Consider the following 18,929-nt stretch of genomic DNA (forward strand, 5'->3'; position numbering starts at 1 on the left):
ATGATGAGCTCTATGTTTGTTTAATCATAGAAAGCTTTATTCATTTAACAAAGCTGTTTCAGGCAAGACTTCATCTTGATAGAACTGAAGAGCCAAGGATAAACAATCAGATGTATAGGTTGGTTCAGGCCATTATTTCCTTTGAGTAAAAGCACCTTTTCCCCTACCAATGAAGCAGCACCCATACCCCCCTTTTCATTCCAGTTGCAACTAGCCGCAGACAGCAAAAGTCTCTGAGAGTACGACCTTGAATACCCAAGTGTACCAATTGCGTCAGGGTAAGAAAAAGGATACTTGTAAGTTTCATAGACACGATAGGTGTGATTTGCCAGCCATCTGCATGTACAAGCACAATAGCACACTGTTACAGAATCTGAACCAACATGGAAGTGCTTATGGCAAGGAAACACCTTGACATAATGGACCCAATTGGGTTCCAGAATGTTCTGTGGGGTCTGAAGCCTGCTACCACCTCATTGGATGAGCTGATAGGAGACTGGAACACCCATCTCACTGAAACGATTGATGAGGTTGTTCTTCAATGCTCTCTACACGGCCATAGAAAATAATCTCCCTGGTATCCAGAGAAACTTAGGGGGATGAAAAAGGAGCTTAGACAACTAGAGCAAGATGACTGGAAGCCTACTCATGATGAAGCAACAAGAACATTTTATAGGAAGTTTATGAAATCCTATGAGATGGTGGTGAAGGCTATAAAGAAGGAATTCTACTCAGCCTCCATTGCGTCTGCTAGCTCCTGCTCACCACAATTATTTAGGGTGATTAGGTCTCATGGCGAGGAACCCAAGTGTCAGGCAACGCTTCATTGAAGTTATTGATGCTTTATGATCATGTTTATTCTATGCTTATTAACACTATTGCTGAATAAAATACTATGCCACTAATACCTGTGCCCTGCAAGAGAAGGAGGAGGGGTGGGAATGGAAGTTGCCAAAACTCCAAAGGCCAGCAAAGCCTTTGAAGTGCAGAGCGCCAAGCTCGCCTCTCTGGTGCCTCCCGAGCGAAGCAAGGACATCACCAGGGGGGAGAATGCAACCATCACCGGTAACAGATAAGCAGGCGTGTGAAAGAGTTACTTGCAGGGCCAACTGTAGTTTTATTATGAGAAGTAGTTTAAAGCCAAGCCTTTGAAGTGTATTCATAAATGCCAATGGTTCCAGCTACCCGTTATCAGTTTCAATGAATCCATGTAGAGAGTAACATTGTTGTAATCAATAAATGAAACTTAGTTTTTGAACAAAGACAAGTCTGATCATTTTGAAACCTCAATGAACCCTTTGCTGACACCTTAGTAGACACAGGAATTTGACCATTAGCTTGGAGGCATTTATGAGTGTTTTGTGGACAAAGTCATGTTGCTCTGCCACAACCTATCTGCCAATTTTGATACAGTTAGCGAACTGGAGACCCCTTGGTCGTCTTTGGGTTCAACTTGTAATTCTTTCAACCTGCTTTCTTCTTCTGATGTTGGCAGGGTTCTGAGTGCTGTTAGTGCTGTGCCTACTTGACCCATGTTTCTCCTGGCTGGTTAAGACTAGTGATGAGAGGATTTGGGGCCCTACGAAGGATATCATCAACCTGTCCTTGGAGATGAGCATGTTTCCAGAGAGTCTTAAGGAGGCAGTTGTTGTACAACTCTTGAAAAAGCTATAATTGAACCCTTAGATCCTTTAGATCCAGCAAATTACTGCCCAGTCTCAAATTTACAATTTTTGGGTAAGGTAATTGAGAGAGCAGTTGCCGAGCAGCTCCAGGGTTTCCTGGAGGACACATCGGTGCTAGACATATTCCAATCTGGCTTCTACCCTGGCCATGGGATGGAGTCTATGCTGGTCTCCCTGACTGATGATCTTCATGGTCTCCCTGACTGACGATCTTCAGCTGGACCATGGTGGGTCAGCATGGCTGTTGTTGCTTGATCTCACAGAACCATTCAACTGATGACTCACTACCTCAACGATGTGGGAATATGAGGGGTAGCCCTTCAGTAGCTTTCCTCCTTTCTCCATGGCTAGGGACAGAGGGTGGCATAGGGTGAAGATGTGTCCAGTATTCACCCTTGTTATGTGTTTATGTTTATGTTTAATTCAATTTATACCCCGCCCTCCCCGCTGAGGTGAGCTCAGGCGGCTTACATCAAATCATAGTATACTATGATTGCAATCAAAAAATCAATAAAACCATTAAACAGTACAAGTTAAAACAATCTACAGTTGGTGCTAACAAATCAGATATTGCTCATATTCTCAGGATGACAGTTGTTCCAGAATTCTCCTACGGTCGACTGAAGGCTTGCCAGAAGAGAGTGGTCCTACAGGCCTTGCGGAACTGAGTGAGGTCCCACAAGGCCCTAACCTCTTCTGGCACTTGATTCCACCAGGAGGGGGCTGCCACTGAAAAAGCCTGATCCCTGGTGGTCTTTCACTAGGAGTTATGTTCCATCATTCCTGTTGAGATCCAGATCTTAGTACTCTCTGGGGAACGTGTGGGGACAGACAGTCCCTTAGGTAAATGTGGGGTCCTCAAGGGGCACTCCTCTCCCTAATGCTGTTTAACAGTTATATGCATCCCTTGTCCAGCTGACAAGGAGTTTCAGGTTTGAGTGTCATCAATAGGCCAATGACACCCAGCTATATCTGTTGTTGGGTGACCAGTCAGCCAGTATCCTACAAAATCTGGCTGATGGATTGGAGGCTGTGGTGGGCTGGCTAAGGAAGAGCAGGTTGAAGTTGAACCCTCAAAGATATTCTGTGGCTGGGGGGATGAGACTGGAATTGGAAGTTAGGCTACCTCTTGACAGGGTGCCTTTAATACCAGTGCTGACTATCAAGAGTCTTGGTGTGATACTGGACACCTCCTTTTCAGTGGAATCTCAGGTCAAGCATATTGCTTCACCAAATTTGGCAACTGGCTCCCCTCTTATTATGCTCTGACCTGGCCACTGTAATCCATTTGATGCTCACCTTCGGACTATACTACTGTAACTCGCTCTACACTGGTCTACCCCTGAGGCTGAACTGGAAACTTGAGGGGATCCAGAATGTGGCAGCGTGCATCCTGATGGAATGCCATGGACAGCACATATTACACTAGAGCTGCTGTGCCAGCTACACTGGCTCCTGATAGTATACTGAGTCAGATTAAGGCCTTGAGTGGTCTGGGACCAACATACCTGGAGGACCATCTCTCCTGGTATGTCCCTGGAAGAGCTCTGCATTCCACTGGTAACAACGTTTTGGTAATCCCTTGCCTTAGGACAGTCCAGCTGTTCTTGACAAGGGCCAGGGCCTTTTCGGTGCTGGCCCTGACCTGGTGGAACTCTCTGCCAGGTGACATCAGGGCCCTGCAGGATCTTATGCAATTCCACAGGGCCTGCAAGGCAGAGATGTTCCGCCAGGCTTTTAGTTGAGGGAAGCAAAAGTTTATTATCCAGCTGGCATCTCCTTTTCTTAATCCCCATCCTGCTATTTTGTAAGTTCTCCTCCCCCCCACAAGCAGGACACCCAAGTAGTCGAGGATAAAGGAAGAAAAAAACCTATGTGATACCATCTGAGTTTTATAGTTTTAACTATGCTGTTTTAATTGTATATTATTGTTTGATTACTTATGTTGTAAATCACTGACCTTCCAAAAGCTGTTCCTGCAGATTGGGGGAACATCCTGAGTTGGGGAGGAGGAATCAGTTATGTCCCATCATTCCTGTGGTGAAGTGCTTGTCATATTGACATGTGATTGCTTTACACACTGTATTTCTCTCCATTTAACATTTGAACTTGCCTACATGAAATGTAGTGTGGGGCAGAGTGGTAAAGCTGCAGTACTGCAGTTGGAGCCCTCTGCTCATGACCTGAGTTCGATCCCAGTGGAAGCTGGTTAAGGTAGACGGCTCCAGGTTGACTCAGCCTTCCATCCTTCCGAGGTTGCTAAAATGAGTCCCCAGCTTGCTGGGGGGAAAGTGTAGATGACTGGGGAAGGCAATGGCAAACCACCCGATAAAAAGTCTGTTGTGAAAACATTGTGAAAGCAATGTCATGCAGAGTCAAAAATGACTGGTGCTTGCACAGGGGACTACCTTTACCTTTTTACATGAAATACATGTATTGTATTGTATTGTAATGTAGTGTTTATGAGGATGTGGAATGGTATGGTGTAGCCCAATCTCATCAGAGCTCAGAAGCTAAGCATGGTCAATAGTATTTGGATAAGGGACCACCAAGGAAAGCCCTGCAAAAGAAAGCAATGGCAAACCTGTTTCTCACTTGCCTTGAGAGCTCCTTGCCGGGGTCATCATGAATCAGTTGTGACTTGATAACACATACATACATAATGTAGTGTGTATAGACCTTTAGGTGAGGCCCTGGGTTCTCTCAGAATTACAACTGATCTAATGACAATGGAGATAAGGTCACAAATCCCCAGGAGAAAATGGCAACTTCAGAGGGCAGTTGGGGAAAGTGTATTGGGGAGCAATTTCACCTAGAATCTATGGTATATCATAGATTCTAGGTGAAATTGCTCCCCAAACCCTCCCTTCCTCAGGCCCCACCTCAAAATCTCCAGGAATTTTGCATGCTGAAGTTGGCAACCAAGTGTTCAAACAAAATGCACGTGGGTGTTCTTGCTTGTTTGCAAAAAGCAGACTTTGTGATATTTTGGAAAACTTGGAACAGACTGTTGTGGCAACATTGATGTTCTTTCTTTTTCAGATTGAGGTGCTGCCTGAAATAATAGAAGCTGTGGAGGGGAAGGTTGAAGTGTTCCTTGATGGTGGCATAAGGAAAGGCTCAGACGTTCTCAAGGCCCTGGCCCTAGGAGCCAAAGCAGTGTTTGTGGGTAGGCCTGTGGTCTGGGGTCTTGTCTACAAGGTAATGTTAAAACAGAACTAACTCAAGGTGGGGTCTCAAAAGGCAGGTCTGCACACTTCTTCCTCAACCACAATGTAGTGGTTAGAGTTTCAGATTAGGATCTGGGAGACTCAAATCCCACATTGCCAGTTGCCATGGAAACTCTCTGGGTGGCCATGGGCCAGCTGCACACTCTCAACCTAACCCACCTCACAGAGTTGTTGTGAGGATAAAACAAAGGAGAGGAGAAAGACGGAAACTGCTTTGCGGCTCAATTGTGGAGAAAGGCAGAGTATCTGTGCAACCCTTTGCTGAATAAATCCCTTCCTTGTACCCATTTCAGGTGCTAGCTAACCCCAGGGGAAAAGTTCACAACCTTTTGATATGCCATTGCTTCTTTAAAGGAAGGGATATGCAGCGGAGTCCCTCCTCCCTTTGCCTGCATTGTTGGGCACATTATTGGGCATTGTTTTGTCATGCTTAGGAACGTCTCCCCACACCCAAATGTTAATTTGGATGTTGCAAATTAAATCTATCTAGGAAGATGGTTGGTTGAGGACCAGGGAGGCCCTGTTCAAATCCCTGCTCAACTGTGACCTTAATGGCATGACATTAGGCCAGTCCCTGTTTCTCAATATAATCTCATCTTGTAGGGTGTGAGGATAAAATAGAAGGGTTACCAGCCTCAAATGAGACCTGGAGATGTCTCAGAATTACAGCTGATCTCCAGACAATTGATCAGTTCTTCTAGAGAAAATGGCTGCTTTAGAGGGTCAATTCTATGGCATTATACCCCATGGAGGCCCCCTACTCTCCCTAAACCTGTCCCTCTGCAAGCTCTAAACCCCACCCCCCAAATCTACAGGGATTCCCCAACTCAGAGTGACAGCCCTGGGAGGGGAAACCTGTATTTGGCTGCTAGATCCAAAGAACTGTGCACTTTCCAAGATAGTAATGAAAGGGAAAACACGCAACTGCAGAACAAATCTTTATGTTTGATAAAGTGGATGGAATGACCAGCTACTGTTGAAAAAACTGAGAAAGAGTGTGGATTCCAACTTTCCTCTAAGAGGCCTTCCTCCAATGTAAGTGGCTCTTCCTTGAGTGCAAGAACCACTGATGTTGGAGGTGAGCTCCTTAGACTGGAGTAAGGCACCAAACTTTGCTCAGCAGAACAGAATAGGGATGTACCCCAACACAGCAGAACTCACTGAGTGTCCCTGATCATATTTTAAATCACAACTGAAGCTGCCTCCAGATCCCTGAATATCCCACCATATATTTTTCTTACATGTTTAGCCTTCCTGGTGAAGTCTAGTGATGATTCCACATCACCGGTTAGTCAAAAGCTTTGTCACTAAAGCTGAATTTGTTTTAGGTTCTGCTTTCAGTTAAGGTACGGCATAGACATTCTTCTATGGTTCCTGTCCTGGGTTGGGAAAAAGAAATAAAGGCTGTGTCCAAATTTTTGGTTAGGGCTTGGTTTGACTTTCAGACATAGGGATAACACTCACACTCAGATTTTCCATTCTTGCCCACCCATTACATGGAAGCCAAACAAACATAAACTCTACTGTGGGTATTGTTCTTTGGTTTTTACTGCCTTTCTTACAGCATTCCTATGCATTGGGATGGTGCTAGTCTATTGAGGTGGAGGATGCTTCCACAGAGATTTCCTCCGCTCCACACAGAAAGCAGGAAGCCCCCACATTAATGGTGACCATCCACCAGACAATTGTGTCGATTCTGGCCATCATTCATGCCATTTCTGGATCTTCCCCCTTTATTAATAAATAAACCCCCAGCAAAAAAGAAGAACCTCCAGGGTGAATAATGCGGACATTCAACTGTTGCCACTACAGAGGAGCTGAGTAAGTTAAGCTTTGCTTTCAGAATGGCATGTGCTGCCCTAGACCTTTTTTGTAGAAAAAGCCCAACAGGAGCTCATTTGCACATGAGGCCACACCCCCTAAAACCACCATTGTTTCACACAGGGCTTTTTTGTAGAAAAAGTCCAGCAGGAACTTATTTGCATATTAAGCCATTGACATCAACCAGCTGGAACTGCATTTGTGTGCGTTCCTGCTCAAAAAAAGGCCCTGCCCATAGCCCTTTAAAGGGCCTGTTTCCCTTTCCCCACCAAACCCAGCTGTAGCACTACAGTACAGGTGAGTGGGGAAAGGGCAGTGGCAGTTCCGGGCTGTGAGGGGTCTTAATGCTATCACCACTTTATACTTACATGCAGACACAGTGGAGAATAGGGTTGCCAAGTCCAATTCAAGAAATACCTGGGGACTTTGGGGGTGGGGCCAGAAGACATGGGGGCGGAGCCAGGAGCAAGGGTGTGACAAGCATAATTGAACTCCAAGGGAGTTCTGGCCATCATATTTAAAGGGACAGCACACCTTTTAAAATGCCTTCCTTTCATAGAAAATAATGAAGGATAGGGGCACCTTCTTTTGGGGCTCATGGAATTGGACCCCCTGGCCCAATCCTTTTGAAACTTGGGAGGTATTTTGGGGAGAGGCACTAGATGCTATACTGAAAATTTGGCGCCTCTATCTCCAAAAACAGTCCCCCCAGAGCCCCCAATACCCACAGATCAATTCCCCATCATTCCCTATGGGACTCGTTCATGGAGGTGCATAATGGCTTTGGGGGCGGGGCTTCCCCCGCCGGCCAGCTGGCTGGGGGAGGGGGGAAGCCTGTAAAACCGGGGGATCCCCCGCTGGGTCCTGGGGATTGGGAAGCCTAGTGGAGAAACACAGGAACTAGTGGGGGTGTTTGCATTGAGCAATACATGAATGGGGGTATGGATGTAGGCAGGGGTTGTTTTGTAGAAAAATAGGTGGTGGAGCTCATCCAGGGATTGTTATGCAGCAGCACCTACTATTCAATGGACAAGGGAGTGGAACTCTCAGAAGGAGGAGGTGGAACTCTCAGAAAGGTTCAGGAGCTGTGACCAAGAGAGAGATCTTGGGGTCATGATAGATAACTCACTGAAAGTGTCAAGACAGTGTGTGTTTGCAATAAAAAAGGCCAACGCCATGCTGGGAATTATTAGGAAGGGAATTGAAAACAAATCAGCCAGTATCATAATGCCCCTGTATAAATCGATGGTGCGGTCTCATTTGGAGTACTGTGTGCAGTTCTGGTCGCCGCACCTCAAAAAGGATATTATAGCATTAGAGAAGGTGCAGAGAAGGGCAACTAGAATTATTAAAGGGCTGGAGCACTTTCCCTATGAAGAAAGGTTGAAACGCTTGGGACTCTTTAGCTTGGAGAAACGTCGACTGCGGGGTGACATGATAGAGGTTTACAAGATAATGCATGGAATGGAGAAAGTAGAGAAAGAAGTACTTTTCTCCCTTTCTCACAATACAAGAACTCGTGGGCATTCGATGAAATTGCTGAGCAGACAGGTTAAAACGGATAAAAGGAAGTACTTCTTCACCCAAAGGGTGATTAACATGTGGAATTCACTGCCACAGGAGGTGGTGGCGGCCACAAGTATAGCCACCTTCAAGAGGGGTTTAGATAAAAATATGGAGCACAGGTCCATCAGTGGCTATTAGCCACAGTGTATGTGTGTATATAACATTTTTGCCACTGTGTGACACAGAGGGTTGGACTTGATGGGCCGTTGGCCTGATCCAACATGGCTTCTCTTATGTTCTTATGTTCTTATGAGCTCCCACTGAATCTGAGGCCTGGATGTAGGTCTCACCTGTCCCCATACTGATTGCTGCTGCTGTTGCTTTGACAGCATTGTATTTTGGTACCCTCCATCAGGAACCAGCTGCAGTGTGGGGTAGTGGCCATTTGTGGTCTCTGCTCAACCTCCTAGGGTGATCTTGGACCCAGGCACTCACTCTCAACCTAATCTAGTTCCTAGGGAGGTTGTGAGGATAAAATAAAAGAGTCTAGAACAGGGGTGGCCCAACTGTGGCTTGGGAGCCATATGTAGCTCTTTCATACATATTGTGTGGCTCTCAAAGCCTCCACTGCCCTGTCGGCTGGCTTGGAGAAGGCATTTATCTATTTAAATCTCTTCTCCAAGCCAAGCCAGCTGGCAGCTTGGAGAATGCATTTAAAGTTAAAGTTGCTTTCTTTCCACCTTGCCTCTCTCCCCATCTTCCTTCCTTCCTTCACTTGACATTCATTTCTTGCAGCTCTCAAACATCTGGCATTTATTCTATGTGGCTCTTACTTTAAGCAGGTTTGGCCACCCTTGGTCTAGAGCTTCTCTAAGTCCTGCAGTGGGGGCATGAAAATATGATAGATCATAATCTATATGTACCAAAGTGTGGCAATGAGGCTGGTGATACTTTGTCTATGTTAAGTAATGCCAGTGAATAAGATCAGTCACTGTGCCTAGGTCTATTAAAACTGCATCCTGATGTGCTGGCATACCCACTCTAATCATCGCGCATGCATGATTAGAGCATGGTAGAGCAAGCATGCTGCTAATATTGCCGCTCCCCTAGCACCATACCCAACTCCCTGGGGTGATCTGAGCTCTCAGAGTTTTGTACAAGGAGCCCTTCCCTCTCTTGCAGTTCCTGTTTTGGTTACTCCCTAGGATATACTGAGTTGAAGAAGAAGAAGAATTGCAGATTTATACCCCGCCCTTCTCTCTGAATCAGAGGCTCAGAGTGGCTCACAATCTCCTTTATCTTCTCCCCCCACAACAGACACCCTGTGAGGTGGGTGGGGCTGAGAGGGCTCTCACAGCAGCTGCCCTTTCAAGGACAACCTCTGCCAGAGCTATGGCTTACCCAAGGCCATTCCAGAACTGGCAGATAAGGCCTGGTTGCCCATTCATGGCCTGAGAAAGTAGCAAGTAAAGATGTTGGTGGGCTGAACTGCGGGTGGAAAATCTATTTTCTCCAGTTGGTGCTTTCCAGGAAAACTGATGCCTCACGATAACCTTAAGGTGATTTATTATGCAGTGTGTCTAACTTAATCAGGGTGAAGAGGGTGTGAAGGAAGTCCTCCAGATACTGAAAGAAGAGTTCCAGTTGGCAATGGCACTTTCTGGTAAGATGCACAATATGAAAGAACTGGGATGTCTCCTTTCATATGTTATATTGGGATATATGCTAAAGTGAGAGCCACAAAGTAGAATTAAGAATCTTGTACACATGCATGTTGGTTGTATACCCATACGCTGTTCACACACTTCTGCGGTTGAAGTTTACTTGCTTGGAAAGGAGTGCTTCACTTGTCATGAAATAAAGGGTTTAGAAGGAAGCATGTTGTTTTTCTTTCTTGAGGTGCTCTACAGACCTCTTCTGTGAGGCATTGCAATTATTATGCTGCTTCACATTCTAGCATTCACAGAAGTGACAAAGCCTCCCTTCAAGAATACAACTCCAGGTCATCCTTGGAAACCAAGTCTGAGGCTCATAAACTACTAGGGTTGTTGAGTGGAACTTTCACTGCTTGAAATGAATGAATATTCATTGCCTAGGCTTCTCACAGAAGTAATTGATTCTATGCTAATTCACAGAGGTGTGGGCCAGCAAATGAATAGTCAGTAGATGGTGCTACCACTGAGGGCTGGTTGGCAAAGGTCTGGAACACTTATGAATCAGGTTTTGGAGAGTAAAACAGCCCTATGAAACACAGAGCATATTCTGAGAACAGGCACCTCGAAGATTGAATAGGTGGTTGTTGTTTTCATTTTGTAGTCTACCTTTCCCACTGTGACTCAAAGTGGATTGCAAGTGGGGCTTTTTTGTAGCAGGAACTCCTTTTCATATTAGGCCCCACCCCTTGATGTAGTCAATCCTCCAAGAGCTTACAGGGCTCTTAGTACAGGGCTTACTGTAAGCTCTTGGAGGATTGGCTACATCAGGGGTGTGTGGCCTAATATGCAAAGGAGTTCCTGCTACAAAAAAAGCACTGATTGCAAGTATTATAGAAAATGTTTCAGTCAGCCAGTACATGTAGTATGCAAACATCCCTGTTTAAGGCAAAAAGATGGTGTGGGAAAATTTTTATCCCTAATAAGAGCTTAATGTTTATGCCTCAGCTTTGCTGCTTCGACAAGAATGCCCTCTTGAATGACTGTTTTCCACATTTTGCAAAATCAGAGAAGCATTCTAAAAGCCTCAGGCAGACCCGCCCCATAATGCAGGAGTCACTATAGAGAATGCGCACGCACAGGCAGTTGCCAGTTATTCCTGTTCACGGGGTGGCACCTTCAGAAGGCTTTGCTCGGGTGAGCAGAGCTGTTGCAGTGCAACACAGTAGGAGCTGCAGTCCTGGGTCTATAACCTATTTACAGTAACTCATTTTCCTTGAAGGAACACATCTACCTTAGGATGCATTTTAGGTGCTGAAATTTTGTCACTCGGTCTTTGTAATACAGTAGAACAGGTTGGATCCACCAGCCTCTTGGCTCAGTTCTTTTTCCTAGGACAGCCACTGTCCCCGCCAGTGTTCCCTCTACTGAGTTAGCATGAGCTAGCTCACAGATTTTTAGCCTCGAGCTCGCACACTAATCTAGGCAGTAGCTCACAACTTTAATGCCAGTAGCTCAAAAGACCATGCAGTTTAGAGAGAACATTGGTTCCCACATGTCTTTTGTCCAAGAAGTTCCCATCATCTTCAGCACAGACCATTTGGATGATTCTCTTTTTTAACCAGTGAAAAGTTGGCTGGCTCCAAACAATGTATGTTTTCCCCAAACATCCTTGTTTGAATGCATTTTGTCGGTAACAGCAAAATAACAAGAATTATTTTGAGCAGGAAAATAGATGTGTGGGAACAGTTTTATTGCTCCTCCCCTTTTGTTGTATTTCCTAGTATCTAGTTGAATACAAAGAGCCCAGTGGCACAGCTGCTGTACTGCAGTCCGAGCTGTGCTCACGACCTGAGTTTGATCCCGGCAGAAGCTGGGCTCAGGTAGCTGGCTCAAGGTTGACTCAGCCTTCCATCCTTCCAAGGTCGGTAAAACGAGTACCTGGCTTGCTGGGGGTAAAGTGTAGATGACTGGGAAAGGCAATGGCAAACCACCCTGTAATGAAGTCTTCCAAGAAAACATTGTGATGTGATGTCACCTCATGGGTCGGTAACGATTTGGTGTTTACACAGGGAACTGTGGCCGATTCTGCACTGGGCAAAAGACCCAGTAATACCCAGTAATACTACCCTCTCAGATGGTTCAATCCACACTGAAAACTGGCCTCACTCCTGTCTAGCTCCTGCTTTTTCGGTACGATCTACACTTGAAATCCTGGAACAGGAGTGAGGCTGCATTTGCCTCGGTGTTGCTGCTTACTTTTCAAGACCTGTGTTTAAGAGGATTTTCAGTGGATTTTATTCTTTCTGTAGCTTTTCTTCATTACCACCAGCAGGTGGCGTTTTCTGCAGCAATCCTCATTGGTCGGTCCTATGTGACGTCCTATGTGGACTACCAGGCAACAATGGGCCGAGGGGGAGGGGGAGGGGGGAGGCTTAAGGAGAGGAAATCTCCTGCTGGGAGAGCTGTTAAACATATCAATGGATGGCCAAATTGACACCTAGGCGACAGGTCTACACAAAAAAGCTACTCGGCTTTCAGATGAAGATGCATTTTTTTCTTCGGGCACCATCCGAGGGACAAAGGTTTAGGCAGTCTGTGCGCTTGAAATGAAATTGAGAAGGCAATCTGTTTCTCAGTTCTGCTACCCAAGAATCATGAAGGAAGAATGGTCTCTGAGCTTATGCAGAGTTCCACACTCATGGCATAAGGCATTCCTTTTAGCAAATACTAGCTCAAGCACTCCCACATGAGGAAGCCCCAGTCCTTTTCCCCAGAAATGTTCTGTCCTTAGCTCATCCCATTTGGGGAACTTGAAAGCCATAATTCTGGGGAACTTCAGAGAATGGCATTCCCACATGAGCAGGCTTTGTCTGTGAGTCACAGTTGTAGAAGAATAGACATGAACTGCTTAGTTCTGTTAACATATAAGATCACAGCTCATTTGGGGATGGAGCACATGATTAGTAGGCTAACATTCTTAACTCTCCTGTTTCCAGGCTGTCAAAGTGTGGAAGAGATAGATGGAACACTGGTTCGGCGAGACCAGCAGGCAACCTCCAAACTCTAGCTGCGTTCTCTGCCTTTTGGGAAGCTGTCAAGCTGATTGCAAATGGGTTGCACTACCTTATCAAGAAAAGAGAAATGCAAAATATGTTCTGCGTTAAAACAATTTTATTTGGTAACATATGGTAACAAATTATATTTCTTGTATCATTAATAACTTATCTATCCCATATATTACTTTCTACCCACCCCTCCCCCCGTTACTTGACCCCCGCCGGTGTTATTTACTTAAAGTACTAATGTTTAAAGGTACCCTTAACTAATAAAAACAAAAATTAATATTCTTTTTTCTAAGACTTAATCATTATCAAAAATTGTCCAATGTCCTTTTATTTTCCACTCTTTTTCTACATATCTTCTGAACTTTTTCCACTCCATCTTAAAAACTTCTAAATCATAGTCTCTTAAAATTCTTGTTAATTTGTCCATTTCACTCCATGTCATAACTTTTACAATCCATTTCTCTGGTATTTTTTCTTGCTTCCACAACTGCGCATATAATGTTCTAGCAGCTGAAAGCAAGTACCAAATTTTCCATTTGTAATCCCAACAGAAAAGTCTCTGCAACTTTCTTAAATTCATATCCCAAGATCCTAGAAATTTCTTGTTGAATCATCTGCCAATACTTTTTTGCTCTTTCACAAGTCCACCACATATGGTAGAAAGAACCTTCATGTTTTTTACATTTCCAACATCTGTCTGGCATCTTATTATTCATCTTTGCCAATTTCTTAGGAGTCATATACCATCTATACATCATTTTAAAACAGTTCTCTTTAATACTACGACACGTCGAAAGCTTCATAGAGTTCTTCCACAAATATTCCCAAGTTTCCATCTGTATTTCTTTATTTACATTAATAGCCCACTTAATCATTTGAGAAATGCAAATATGTTCTGATGGATCACAGTGAAATGTCAGTTCAGTTGCTGAAATTCAGATTCTCTAGAAATATATTAAGGTATCTTTTTTAATAGTGTTCTTTTGGGAAGGGGAATTTCTGTTTCCAAAATTCATTATTTTAATATAACCCAGAGGTATTGAATGTGCAGCCTGAGGGCCGAATCAGGCCTGCGAGCAAACTCACTGATCTGCTTACTTCTTTCTCTTTTGCTTCCTTCTGTATCACAGCTTGCTTTGTTAGGCTTGCTTATTCACACAGGAGCTACAGAGCAAAGCCTCTATTTTCTTCATTGGCTGACCAGCACATGAAGCAGCCTATGTACAAAAGTTTGCGATGCCCAGCCATTTCATGTTTTCCCCTGGATCTTAGGCTCAAAGCATTGACCATGAGTTTTCTGTAATGAATGCCCATAAATCAAAAGTAGATTTGCAACTTACACACACCCAAACAATACCTGAACATCATACTCAGATTGCTACAGCACAGACATTGTCTCCAGATTTTGATGCAAAAATTCAGAACAAGAGGTGGCAGTTATCAAAAACTGTTAAATAAACAAAATATTGCAATGCCAATCTTTTAAGCATATTTATTTTAAGTTTTAAATAAATCTTTAATAGTGTTTTTTTGTGTCCTTTATAAAGTTTCTATCTCCGCTACCTGGTATTACATTTTATGACACACATGGCTCAGTTTGACAAGGTCTCATTTATGTCAGATCCACCGGTCATGAGTTCGACACCCCGGTTATAACTATTCATTCAACTTATTCTCTTTGCCTGCCTGTGAGCATCTACAGAGTGAAATTCTGTGCAACTTCCCTTTCTTCCCCTCCTTTCTTCAGATTTCTCTTTGTTAAAAAAGAAGTTTGTCATCCACCTCAAATCCTAAAAAGAAGGGAGGAAACTTTTTTTTTTTAAATTTCAGGGATAAATTGGGTAAAGAGAAATTAAGAATTTCGCTTCACAATCCAATTTTAAGTCTTGTGGTGAAAGCTCAGGAAAATACTACTTTGACAGATGTGAGCTGTCATTTTCTCTTTAGTGTTTGACTTGAAAGAATATGGTAAATTCTGATTTATTTGTTTGGATTTCTATTCCACATAAGCAGGCTCAGGGCAGATCACAACAAGAGTACAGAGCAATAATTAATTCGATAATTAAAACAATTAAAAGCAATCTAATTTAAAAGCAGAGAGGGACGCTGGCTCAGTGGTAGAGCATCTGCTTGGTAAGCAGAAGGTCCCAGATTCAATCCCTGACATCTCCAACTAAAAAGGATCCAGGCAAATAGGCATGAAAAACTTCAGCTTGAGACCCTGAAGAGTCACTGCAAGTCTGAGTAGACAATACTGTCTTTGATGGACCGAGGGTCTGATTCAGTAGAGCGCAGCTTCATATCTTGCACCAAATATGTCAGTGAAAATTGAAACAGCAAGTCAAATAAGTGGATTATCAAGTAATTTCATAGATCGTTTAAGGCACAGCTGAGAACTTTTACATACTTCATTAAACCACACTGCTCATTTTGCCCTGCATTATAATGCAGTGACATTATTAAGTTTTTAAAAAATCTACATTATAACACATCCGAAACCAGTGGTGGAAAGGGTCTAAAAATATTGGTTGCCAGGAGAAATAGGGGACCCACCCACAACTATAAGTCTATCATTTTAATTTTTGCAAAAAAAAGGTAACATTTTGAAAAAATACTTAAGTGGGAAAAAGTACAATTAAAACTTTTGCAAAATAAATAAATACATTATAGTAATAACAGTGTACATACATTGTACATATCACTGGGAGTATACAGTTGATACTAAATGTAAATGCAGATGGCATTTTCGGCAGGGGAGCCAATCCCTGCCAGCTGAAAATCAGTTGTAAAAACGGAAATCCCCAAATACCACCTGGAGGCTGGCAACCCTAAATACGACGTAATCCTTGGCTGAGTGGAGAACGCCAAGCAGAAGAGAAAGAAGGGAAGGAGGGGCGAGAATTTGCTCACCCGCTTGAAATGCTGTGACTCTCGATGGATTGCACGCGCAATTCACCCCAACCCCACCCTGGGAAGCAAACCTGCAAAGCAAACACTGGGTAAGCAGAGATGGCTCATGAGCTTCCCTCCGCCGGCAGCCTCCAGGCTCCTCTGCTGCCTTCAGTCGGTCAACATAAAACGGCGGCTGTCAGCCCGCACCCACCTGCTTCGATCTATGAACCTCCACTAGTTCCCGATTCCACCCCTCTTCTTCTTGTTTTATGAACGGAAGACTCCCCTCAAAAAGCGGAATCAAACTTGATCACGGTCGCAAACCCCTCCCCCCCTTCTGCAAATAAAAACCCACCCCTCAGAAGGAGGAGGAGAAGGGTGCTTGCGCGTAGGGTTGCCAATGAATAAGAAGCCAGATTAGGCAAACGCAGTCCTCAAAAAAACCTCTTCCAGCTGCCTCTTAAAAGTTGAAAACGAGGGGGCGAGACACACCTTCGTGGAGAGGACATTCCCTAACCTTTGGGGCTGCTGCCCGAAAGGACCTCTCTAGTGTTCCCAGCGGATGAAGTCGCTTGCTTAGAGGGACAGGCCAAAAGTCAGTCTTGTGGCTGGCTGTTTTCAAATAATATGCCCATTTGTACACAGGCAGATCTTCAAGGCTTGGCATGCCCACCAAATGCAACCCAAAACGGTTCCCGGGGAGCGGTGTGCAAGTGAGGGGGAGAGGAGAGATCCATTTTCATTGGAACTTCAGAGGGTCCAACCGCTGAGCGGATTTTGAAGGCAAGGGCCAGGGTTTCAAAGGAACTAATTGCTAAAGAACCCAGGAATCCCGAAAGAATCTTTGGAATTGAACCCCAAATTTAGCCCAGCCGGAGGAAGGCGCAAGGACACAGGATGGCATCTGACTAGAAGGAAATAGCCAAAGAAGAGACTCCTAAGGAGAAGGTCCATGGATTGGTGCTGCCGGTGCGAGATCAAGAGAAGATGAACTGTTTGGAAGGGGAAAAGCTAGGGGCCTACTGGGCTACCGTTTGGCGGACCACTTAATACACCTCCAGCTCCCTGGATCAGGGGAAGCATTCGCAGCTCTCTAATGAGGCTTGTTCCTTCCTCCTCCTTCTTTTTGTCTGACCAGTCCAGCTTGCCGGAATGCCCCTCATGAGGCCTCCTTGGCTGAGTGGCAGAATGGGGAGCAGGAGAGAGAGAAGGGAAGGAGGGGGGGGGGACTTTGCTCACCTGCCTGGAACGTCGTGACTCTCTCGATGGCTTGCCTGCGCACCTCACCCAAAATCCACCCTGGGAGGCAAACCTGCAAGGTAAACACCGGGTAAGCAGGGACGGCTCCTGAGCTTCCCTCCACCGGCAGCCTCCAGGCTCCTCCGCTGCCTTCAGTCGGCCAACATCAACCGGCGGCTGTCAGCCCGCATCCACCTGCTTCGATCTATGAACCTCCACTAGTTCCCGATTCGACCCATCGCATTCACACACGCATTCACTGCTCCATTCAGCCCACCCCCAACAGATGGGCACGAACCAGGGAAACGTGGCCCTGTCTGTGGCTGACCTATGAACTCAACCACAGATAGAATGGTCCGTCGGGAGCAGAAGGCAGGGTTTTAATAGAGGAAGGGGAGAGGGAGGAGAAGAAAGAGGAGAAGGTGAAGTAAGAAGAGGAGGAGGAGGAGGAGGCAGAGAAGGAGGAGAAGGGAAAGGAGAACTAGGAGGAGGAGGAGAAGTAGGGGGACAGTCAAAAGAGGAGGAGGAGGAAGACAAGGTGGAGGTGGTGAAGTACGAAGAGGAGGAGAAGAAGAGGCGATGGAGGAGAAGGAGCAAGAGGAGGAGGAGTGGAGAAGGAGGAGGAGAAAAAGGGGGTGGAGGAGAAGTAGGGGGAGAAGTAGAAAGAGGAGGAGGAGGACAAGGGGGAGGCGGAGGAGGTGAAGTAGGAAGAGGACGGGAAGATGTAGGCGAAGGAGCAAGGGGAGGAGGAGGAAAAGGGGGTGGAGGAGAAGTAGGGGGAGAAGTAGAAAGAGGAGGAGGACAAGGAGAAGGAGATTGGATTCACTACCCGAAGGAGTCTCCGAGCGGCTCACAATCTCCTTCTCCTCCCCACATCAGACACCCTGTGAGGTAGGTGGAGCTGAGAGAGCTCTAACAGGAACTGCTCTTGAGAGGAACAGCTCTGCGAGAACTTGTGACTGACTCAAGGTCACATCAGCAGGTGCGTGTGCAAGAGTGGGGAATCAAACCCGGTTTTCCCAGAGAAGAGTCCGCGCACTCATCGCTACACCAAACTGGCTCTCCGACTCGGAGTACTTTTCACGCCGTGCCTTCTGGTCCCTGCCAAAGCCGAAGGGCAGGGAGCAGACTGAAGAGCTTCGGAGTTGCTTTAAACCTCTGCTTTCTGCTCTAAAGACAAACCGCCACAGACTCTGGAAAGTTCCTGAAAGCTGGTGACGGCAGGCTGCCACCAACTTCGGCTCGTCAAGCAGGAACCCGCTAAAATTAGCCATGAAGCCGAGTCTGGAGCCGCGTCGGGCCCACCCCTACACACGCGCGGTCCATCGGTAGGAACGGAATGGGCAGCCCAGCCCTGTCCCCTTGAAGGTCTGGGCACCTGAGCACCCGCCCTGTCCCTTTGAAGGGATGGGCATCCTCGCTCCACGGACCTAATGGACCCTAATGCACCCGGGGCTCTCGCCGTCTCAAGCGACGGGCCTTCGGGATTCCATTCGCTCACGCTTTCACTCCCCTCCCCCTAGCTGCCCGCTACACACCCCGCTCCCGCTAGCCGACTGCTGCCAGCTTCTGCCAGCCGACCTCATCCGGAGGTTCGGGGCCTGGCGTCCTGCCAGGCTTCAAGAAGCCAGGTACCCGCTGCTTACACTGCAAGCCCTCCCGCTTTTGCGGAAGAACTTGCCTGCTGGAGCCTCTCCCGTTCTTCCGCAAGCCTTTGGATCAGCTCTCCTCCTCCTCCTCTCTCCTGGGCCTTTTTTCTGCCACCTTGCCTCAGTCTGGCGGAGAAACGAAAAGGAGGACTTCAAGGCCACACGGAGAACTCTGGGCCCCTTTTCC

The 18,929-nt window shown here is 45.9% G+C and overlaps 1 protein-coding gene across 1 annotated transcript in view; it reads left to right on the top strand.

Moving 5' to 3' along the window:
- Positions 1 to 13,244, top strand: part of HAO1 (hydroxyacid oxidase 1) — a 36,184-nt gene extending 22,940 nt beyond the window's left edge. The window contains exons 6-8 of the mRNA XM_060232644.1: positions 4,728 to 4,886; positions 9,836 to 9,905; positions 12,894 to 13,244. Coding sequence (XP_060088627.1) covers positions 4,728 to 4,886; positions 9,836 to 9,905; positions 12,894 to 12,964 — 300 coding nt within the window. The 3' untranslated portion in view covers positions 12,965 to 13,244. The remainder of the gene's footprint in view (positions 1 to 4,727; positions 4,887 to 9,835; positions 9,906 to 12,893) is intronic.
- The last annotated feature ends 5,685 nt before the right edge of the window (positions 13,245 to 18,929 follow it).

Source organism: Heteronotia binoei, chromosome 1 (assembly GCF_032191835.1).
Source record: "Heteronotia binoei isolate CCM8104 ecotype False Entrance Well chromosome 1, APGP_CSIRO_Hbin_v1, whole genome shotgun sequence".
Classification (NCBI taxonomy): domain Eukaryota; kingdom Metazoa; phylum Chordata; class Lepidosauria; order Squamata; family Gekkonidae; genus Heteronotia; species Heteronotia binoei.